The 10,000-nt window shown below is 45.9% G+C and overlaps 1 protein-coding gene across 1 annotated transcript in view; it reads right to left on the bottom strand.

The window, feature by feature from the left end:
* The window catches only part of man1a2 (mannosidase, alpha, class 1A, member 2), a 109,544-nt gene that overhangs the window by 62,668 nt on the left and 36,876 nt on the right, over positions 1–10,000 (bottom strand). The window contains exon 4 of the mRNA XM_042078319.1: positions 5,376–5,472. Coding sequence (XP_041934253.1) covers positions 5,376–5,472 — 97 coding nt within the window. The remainder of the gene's footprint in view (positions 1–5,375; positions 5,473–10,000) is intronic.

Here is a 10,000-nt window from a genome sequence, read left to right as displayed (position 1 = left end):
CACACACACAAGTTTGTCTTTGCTAAGGAAGGGCGTTTCCATGCCAACAGTGTCTTCCTCTTCCCAGCACGCTCTAGTCCTGTCTGGGTTCTATGGGAAGTCATGTGGGACGATGCAACAATGAGCACTGACCTAGATGCCAATCACACACACACACACACACAATGCAGGGATACACCCTTTAAGTCTATGGAATGCATACAGTATACTTACACAGAGACACATCACTGTAAAACACACAACCAGACACAGACACACATACACACACACACGTCAGTATCAGAGCAGCTCTAAGATCATAACTCCAAGAGAGGATGAGAAGTAGTCCTTTTGGAACACTGAATACACACCTGTCTTGGGTGCATTTGAGTGTGTGTGTGTGTGTGTGTGTGTGTGTGTGTGTAACAGAGATTTTGCATGCATGATCTCTTTCTACGTACATGACCATACATGCATACTGAGTACTGAAGTGTGTGTGTCTTCACTTATTTGTGTGTGGGATTAGTTTTTGTTGCTCTAATCTGACAGGCTTCCACTCTCAATAGGGAGGAATGCATATACACTACTAAGCCTGTCTGGCCACAGTAATCACTATGGCAACCACTACGGCCACGGACCATAGCCCTTTGGCCTTTCAGTGAGTCCCTCCTATCGGTCACTTGGTCACTGACAGTCCATCAGTCTCTCAGTCTCAGAGTGCCGAGACTAGGAATCGGCTTACCTGGTCCTAGACTAAAAAACTTGGAGCACTTCCAACTAGAACCTCTTTACAATTTTTAAATCATGGTTTCAAGTGACTCCCCAAGGTTCTCTAGAGAAAACTCCAGATGTCAGGTTCTTCGTCGGAACAATAGAATGTTCCAGTACGATCCATACATCTGTTTGATGTGAAGGGCCATGAGCCTCAACTCGTCTCCCCCCCAGCCTTCATTACCGGTCATCTTATGGAATCCTTATCCGACATTAACCCCGGATCTGGGTCACGGGAGGTCTTTTTAACTGCTGCTGACTCAGGACTAGTCTCCTGCTGTGAGGGGATTGGCTGAGGTGCTGTGCTTGACACAAGTTACCTCAGCGGAGAGAGCGGTATATGCCCCCCCCCGGCAACCTGATACTTCATGACACTCACTGAGCTGAGCTAGCGCATGCTGATTCTATTAGACGGACTCACACAGGCAGAGCTGCCATGTGCTGACAGCAGAGATGATCAGAGAGGCGTTTTTTCTAAATGTTATCTACATGTGTATGTAGAGGTTTGTGGAGGCAGTGACTGTACGGAACATATGAGCAGTACGGAACATATGAGCAGTCACCAATAGGAAGCAAAACAAAACAACAAAACATGGCGGATACTTATACAATATGTGGTCAATTCTGGGCTGGACTGGGCTGATGCTCTAGTTCCAACAAGTAGTACTTACTGGGCAGACTCCGGCTCCAATGTTGCCAATATGGCCAACCGATTTTGGTTTCATTTGAAGTTCAAAGGAAACACTAACGTATTACTGGCTCTCACCACAGGGGGCAGACTAGGGGAGAGAAAATGTGGTGTGTGATGGCGTCAGTGTTGGGGCAGTTACTTTTAAAAAGTAGTGTTTGCTCGTTACTTGTTACTTCTCAAAAAAGTAACCCGTTACTTTACTTAGTTACCCTCTATGGAAAGTAATTTTTTTTTATGTTACTCGTTACTTTAACGTTACTTTTACGTTGCTCGACTTTGGGCAGAACCCAATATCTGTTCCTAAATGTGTAGGCCTAAATAAAGTTCTACTATGGAGGACGTAACAGGTATTTCTTTTGTGCTCTTTATTATAAAAAAATGCCACAAACAGAAAACATTGGGCTTATAGGCTTCAACACCACCACTAAAGCCCTATGAAACAATATCAAATAACATAGCCTCGATACATCTTGGGCATATAGGTGAACACAAAATATATAAGGGCTTATTTTATAGACTTATGCTCTTTCATTAAACAGGCGCTCATCCGAAATTTGGTGCAAAGCTAGTGCAAATCGTATCAATAAGCTGACAGTTGAGTTAACGGCAGTGGACAAAATCAGGGCACAGTGTAGGCTACAACTAACACTCACATTCCTTCCCTTAGTTTCAACGAGTTTGAAGTAATGTGAATACCTCCATCCCTCAGGAGTTAGCGTTGGCGGAGTCTCGCTTGCTATGATTGCTTTTCATTGCCACCAGCCCCTGTCACGTACCGTGGAGCTATGATTGCACTTCATGCTACCAGCCTCTGTCACGTACAGTGGAGCTATGATTGCACTTCATGCTACCAGCCTCTGTCATGTACAGTAGGCTGCCTATTGCAGCTGAGAAAGCAGCGTCGCTGTGAAATCTCAAAATTCCCTGCCTGGGAAAAGTATCGTTGCGCCGATATGAAAAAGGAACTATGTTACGTTACCAAATTTTCAGTAGTAGTGTGTTACACTACTTTTTACTCGAAAAAGTAGTTACGTAACTGTAACTCGTTACTTTGTAACGCGTTACACACAACACTGGATGGCGTGCAAGGCAGTGTAATATACTCCCAAATGTGTATGTGTGTATATATACGGGTGGGACTGACAGTGAAAAGCAGTCGGTAAAGCACTTACCCGATGGCGCAAGGGTGAGACCTGGGTGTGTGTGTGTGTGTGTAAACGTTTGTGCACATATATGTCTATCTATGCAATCTGAGCTGATGTCCTGTGTGCAAGTAAAGTAGGCTCTTCCAGTGACCGTGATCTGGAGGCCCGCTTACGGCTCAGGACACACACACACACACACACACACACACACACACACACACACACACACACACCTTCTCTCCTGCGCTCTCTTTTCTGTTGCAAGACGTTTATGTGATCAATCTGGGGCCTCATCTCTTATTCTACTCACACACTCGCGTATCTCTTCCAATCCACACATAATTATTGGCATGACATATGCACGCATACATCAACACACTGAGGTATGCAACGACAAGCAATTAACGAGGAACAAAATAACCATCAACAAAAGGGCTGCTGAAGAGGGAAATGCAGGATGTTAATAAGAGTGTTAAAAAGGTGTGTGTGTGTGTGTGTGTGTGTGTGTGTGTGTGTGTGTGTGTGTGTGTGTGTGTGTGTCTCGTAGGAGTGAAAAGCCTTTTTTCTGCCAGAATAATGATGGACTTTATGATGTCTATTAAGAGCAATGTGAAATTGGAGGTGCATTTAAAAAAATGATTACAAGTTTTATTGCAATAATATTCACAGCCTAGCGGCTCTAACCCTCATCTTCTCTCGCATGTTCTCTCTCTCTCTTTCTGTCTTGCTCTCGCTATCTCTTTCTCTAAATGTCCGACTATGTTTACAGTTTCACACCACGTCTGATAAAACCATTGGCAGTCGGAGTGATGGTCTTGGCTCCTATCACAGAGGAAGCGGTCAAAACACGCATACGAGCCCTAACCCACCACCCACAGGACTGCAATCAGACGAGCCGAGCCAACACCCGATCTGTTTTCTCCGATTGCTCTGACCGCCGGCTGGGGTCGAAAGGTCAACTCACACACCACAGCACGCTGCCTGAAATCCAGGGTGCTCCGGTCCACACGTCCACACAGTGATCTACAGGGTCCCAGCATGGGCCGGGACGAAATGACACGGACACAAATGGTCGAGGCAAAAGACACTGCCAACCAGAAACCATGGCAACCATGCTACTGCTGTTGGCCACTTCATTAGGTTTTAAGTCTGCTTGTGTTGTGGGGAAGACGGATGCATGAATGAAATGGAAAACTGAATGAGGAAACGAACGGAACAACGGCCACACAAGACACAGCGCTCCAGTAATCATTCTGATGATCGGGCCTTAAGCCCTCCATGCTAAATGACCACAAGCCAGCTGTGTTACAGTACTCCTATCTCCACTGGAGCGGCTGAGCCAACCCGCAGATAAAGATGCCTTTGAGGCCGGGCAGATTCCCATGATATGGAGATCAGAGGTGCCGAGGAGTGGAGGCAATGCTAACATGGGCCCAGATTAGCGGCGGGAGTCGGCAAACACAGAGTCTTAGCGCTGGCCCCATTTCCACCCACATCCACAGGATGGGGGAAAATCACAGACATCAGATGGGCTTGTTACAGACAAGGGACTGGGCAGAAGGGGAGTTCTGTGTGTGTGTGTGTGTGTGTGTGTGTGTGTGTGTGTGGTGGGAGAGATAGAGTGACGGGGAGAAAGAGAGAATGTGTGTGTGTGTGTGTGTGAGAGAGAGATAGAGTGACGGGGAGAAAGAGAGAATGTGTGTGTGTGTGTGTGTGTGTGTGTGTGTGTGTGTGAGAGAGAGAGAGATAGAGTGACGGGGAGAAAGAGAGAATGTGTGTGTGTGTGTTACAGGGAGAGTGTGTGTGGGTGTGTTTACTGAGAGTAGTATCCACAAGGGGCTCCTCAGACTGAGTAGAGCCTATCTGAAGTCATCACTGTTCCAACATGGTGTTCTCTTTCACTCCCTCTCACGCACACACAGACACACACACAACATTCTCTCATACTTGCTTACACACACACACACACACACACACACACACACACACACACACACACACACACACACACTTTCTGCTCAATAAGCTGACTGCCTCGATCTCCCGCACCAATCACATGCTAACAAACACACTCAGCAAACACAAACAGACACATATGAACCAAGACACACACAGTCTTGCCACACTCACACACACAATCTATACACAACTATTGAGATTCAATCCACATTGTCTGGTCATATTTATCTCAGAAAACAGCTGCACAGCAGAACAACACCAAAGATCAGAGGAAACCAGGCCGTGTGTGTGTGTGTGTGTGTGTGTGTGTGTGTGTGTGTGTGTGTGTGTGTGTGTGTGTGGTAGTAGCCACAATGCCGTGAAGGTAACATTCAGCGTGTGTGGATAGAACAAACCACAAGCTAATTTGTTGCTGCATTCATGCATGATCATGATTGCAACTGTGTGTGTGTATTGTTCATGTCTATGTATTTATTTCCTTTGTTTATTTGACTGGAACAACGCTCTGCAAATATACCATGCTAGATCACACAGCTATACATTTAACATCATCCTGTATCCAGTTTATTTATGCACGTGTGCAAGCATACAAATGCAAATTAATTGTGTGCTTGCTTTTAAGTTTCCATGTATTCATACAGCCAGTATGAATTGGCAGTGACTGAGTGTGTCTGCTAGATAAATATACTAAGCCATATCGGAACGTTTTATCACATTGTATATACTGTGTATGAGATATGCATGTGTGTAAATGTATGCATTTAGATTGTTGTACAGCCAGCCAGAGTGTGTGCATGTGCATAGCTGTCCAATAGGTGAAAGTGGCTCACCGAAGATGTTGGTGGAATGTCCTTTCTTGGCCAGCGGCTTCAGCTCGTTGTGGCCCCAGCCGTACTGGCGGTAGCTATCCCACGCATGCTTCATCATCTGGAAACACACACACACACACACACAGAGAGAAATAGGTCAGCATCACTGCACCACCAGACAGACAGACTTCAAAAGGTGTTAAGTATATGGGCATTGCTTCAGAAGGGTATATACTGTACACCAACTTACTGAGACACAGGACACATGGAGCAGCCACATAAACATAAACATCAAAGCACGGGTGTACTAAAGGCTTGCAGGTGCAGTCATTCCCCACTCATGCATCAGCCTTCAACTACCAAACAGGAGTAAGGAACACAATTCTCAGTGAACCCATTAGAAGTGAGGCTCTCTCACAGGCAATCTCAACATTGTAAACAGTTTTAATAAGCCAAGGGCCTTGATTTTGTGTAAAGGCATCGCTAAGATAAAAGGTAGCAGGCTTTTTTACTTCTGGGAAAGCGTGTGCATACACAGACACACAGACACACAGACACACTCAGCATGACTCTCAGGTGGTCTGACTCACTTCATGATTGAAATAAAAGTCAATAATCAGGCTGGGATGCAGCCCAGAGATGTTGGTTCTTGTGAAAAGCTCTCCTCTCATACTGCCTGCATCACATCAAAACCATCAGCTCACTTCACAGACGCCAGAGAACGCTTCAGACCCACTGGCCCAGCAACACAAACAAAGCAGAGAGAGAGAGTGAGGGATAAAAAGAGGGATGAGAAACAAATCCCAACAGCTCGGCTTTGTGAGGCGAGACTGTTGGAAAGAAAGAGAGACAGAGAAAGAGGGAGAGTGTGTGTGTGTGTGGAGAGGGGAACGGGTCACTGCGGCCCAGTGTGGGGTGAGCACAGCTGCTTTCTGAGACAACGCCAGAACCCCAGAGAAGAGAGCGGAGATCATGGCAACATGATAGAAGAGAGAGAGAACAAGAGAGAGAGAGAGAGAGAGAGAGAGAGAGAGAGAGAGAGAAAGAGATGAGAGAAAAGGAGGAGGAGGAGGCGGAGGAAGAGGGGCTTTGATGTGAGGCAGGTGGGAGAGAGGCGGTGGCCGGAGATGGCCTTTACCCAGCATGCTTTGTTCTAGGGCCTGGCCACGACCTCGCTCCCTGTCTGCGAGGCGGAGCGACTGCTAGCAGGTGCCTGACTACAGCGGTCAGCAGTGACGAGCAAACACGGCGGGTGTGTGAGAGAGTGTACCGACAGCAAGAAAGTGAAAGAGGATAATTTAATACTTAATGAATATCAAACACATTTTGTGTGTGTGTGTGTGTGTGTGTGTGTGTCTTTTCTCCAACTCTTTCTGCTCTCTGTCTTAGGCCCTGTGATTACACTTTTCCCACTTGACTTACTCATCCCTCAAAAAACAAACATTCACACACAACTGCATGCCTAAACATAAAAAAAGAACCAGCTCTTCAGCAAATACACACACACAGGCTGTGTTTGTGCTGGCCCAAATGTCTGTGCACATGGATGTGTGGGTTTGTGCATGTGATCCATGCTCCATGAGAAGATCAAGATCCCTCCTTTGTGTGTGTCTGTGTGTGTGTGTGTGTACATGTATGTGTCTGTTGGTCCTATTTTGATCCATGTTCCATGAGAAGAGCACAGTCCCATCCCTCCTCTCTGAGTGTGTGTGTGTGTGTGTGTGTCCAGTAGAATCCACACTCTGGGCACACAGTGGAGGCCTCCCACAGCAGGACCTCAGGCATCCCGGGTGTTCTGCTGGAGAGACCCAGGGCTGGGCTGGGTCCGTGTAGTGCCCAGCCACTGTTGTTTTGGGCATTCATCCTAAACACAATCCCAGATCTCCCTCTCTCTTTCTCTCGCGCTCGGTCGCTCTCTCTCTCTCTCTCTCTCTCTCTCTCTCTCTCTCTCAGGACCATGTTTCCACAACGTGGTGCTGCCCCTCTACACCCTCCACGCTCTCCGCAAACAGAGTGAGAGATGAAAGGATGGATGGATGGATGGAGGGATGAATGGATGGAATGATGGATGGAGGGATGGAGGGATGGAATGATGGACAGGTGGGGCTAAGGCTGGAGAAAGCAAACCACTCATTTGGAGAGGGCTATTGCCAATGGTTACGGTAGCAAAGGTCTGACTGCTGATTACGGGCAGGAGTGTGTGTGTGTGTGTAAGGAACTGTCCACTGAAGCCACACAACAGATTGGCCTGCTTTGATGGGCTGTGTGTGCGCTCTACAATGGTATCTAATAGACCTCATTTGGGCCGGCAACCGGAGGGGAGTCTTGACCGATGACCAGGAGAAATATTACAGCCGAGCTATCGCTTAAAAGCAGTTCAACGCACACACGCGCGCACGCACACGCACACACACACACACACACACACACACACACACACACACACACACACACACACACACACACACACACACACACACACACTCTTTGCCCGACTACTGCTCACTGAGCGAAGCGTCCAGTGCCAGGTTACCATGGAAACTAATCTCTCTACTCTAAGCAGAACGCTCTTCTCATTCTTCTTATGCTGTAATTATGTAATTTGAGGTGTATGTTTGTGTGTGTGTTTTTTGTTTGTGTTTTTTGTTTGTGTGTGTGTGTGTGTGTGTGTGTGTGTGTGTGTGTGTGTGTGTGTGTGTGTGTGTGTGTGTGTGTGTGTGTGTGTGTGTGTGCATTAAAGCATGTGCTGCTTTAATCAGGTTTTAATAAAAGATGGATGTTTTTCAGCAGCTACAAAGAAAAAGAAAGAATGTTAAAGTTCCATGTCCTAGGCCTACACCATTACTGGACTTAGTGATTAGTGGTTTCTGCCATGGAATCATTTCAGTATTGGTATCATCATTTTGGTATTGTGACAACACTAGTGTGTATAAGTGTGTGTGTGTAAATGCTTTTCTGTCCAAAAAGACTAAGAATATACACTGTAGCCTATATGAGAGAGTGTGTGAGCATGGGCATTAGGGCTGGGCGATAAAACGATAGCGATATAGTATCGCAATAGACATGTAATCCATATCAATAAAAAAATATGTTCGATAGAACATTCGATAATTAAAAGCAACACACACCTCCTTACGTTGTCCATAAATAAATAGGCTAAATATATCTTGCATAGCTATGTGCAACTCTACCAGAGTAGGCGACAGAAGTAGGCCTACCTCAACACAGACCCTCAATGAGTTCTCTCTCTCCAGCATGCACATAATCCAAACATTCACAATCGTGCAAAACGACTGGCTAAATTTCTACTAAATCCGGTTAGCATCATTAGCAAGCTGCACGAATTTGTTCAAAACTGTTGCATTCAAATTGACTGCTAAGTTCTAATCATCTCAATCCTGATGCAAATGGAAAGTACTTTCCAAGACTCAAACGGGCCTGTCCCAAGAGGAAAAGGTATTCATTTGAAACTTAAACACACGTGGGGAAACTGAACAGTCTTAACCAGTAGACTATGATAAACTAGCAAATTAAGCTACTTTGTAATATTTCCAGGCCTCAACCAGTGCTGCTTTTCATTCAGACTTATGTGCACATTTATTTATTTGAGTGTTTTTCATGATTGTGTTGCTATTTTCCCTGTTTGCTTTTATTGATAACTGAGGTGATTAAAATCAGAGGAAGGTTAATTTTAAACTTAACCTGCCTCTGATTTTAATTCAATAAAAAAAAAAAAAAAATCAATAATTATCGATATCGACTGATATGAATTACTTATATCGTGATACAGTTTTCAGCCATATCGCCCAGCCCTAATGTGTAACTAAGCTACTTATTTAACTGGTTGTCTGAATGTGTGCCTCTCCTGTGTGTGACCCCCCCCACCCTGAGAAGAGGGGTGGGGGGGGGGGGGGTAGAAGGAGAGAGTGAAAGCTGAAGCAGTATAGAGGGGGAAAGAGAGAAAGATGAAGAGAAGAGAGAGAGTGAAGGTGTGTGAGGTCGTGAAGGTCTCTCTTTGTGTGTGTGTGTGTGTGTGTGTGTGTGAGAGAGAGAGTATTGGCTTGTGGTTTATGGGCTAAGGAGTCAGACATACTTCTGTCTGAGGCAGCAAAGACATGGCAGACTCACCTCCGCTGGGACCGCCAGCCAAAAGGAGGACAGGAACACACACACACGGCATGCAAACACAAAGAAACACACACACACGGCATACAAACACAAAGAAACACACACACACACACACACACGGCATACAAACACAAAGAAACACCCACACAGAGTAGATGGGGAAGGTAAAGTATGCACAAACAGACTCTCACACACACTAGAACTCTGCACCAAACAGATTGCCTCCTAAGCAATTTATATTCTCATATAAGGAAAAGCCCTTTCATCACACACACACACACACACACACACAGAGACGGTCACAGACTGATGACTTTCGATCAGGAGAGACCCATCCTCCATGAAGACCACTATTATAAAGGAGTGAGCTGATGTATTCAAGAGGTTGACTGGAACCTGCCTGTCAATCAGCTCCACTCCCTGGGAACACCGGCATCGTTTAATCGAGTCTGATGACTCTCCAAATTGCATTACTCCAACCGCCCACCATTACTCCCTCAGTCTCAACAGTAGGTGTG

This window comes from Alosa sapidissima, chromosome 2 (genome assembly GCF_018492685.1).
Source record: "Alosa sapidissima isolate fAloSap1 chromosome 2, fAloSap1.pri, whole genome shotgun sequence".
Lineage (NCBI taxonomy): Eukaryota > Metazoa > Chordata > Actinopteri > Clupeiformes > Clupeidae > Alosa > Alosa sapidissima.
This window is presented reverse-complemented; position numbering and strand designations above follow the sequence as displayed.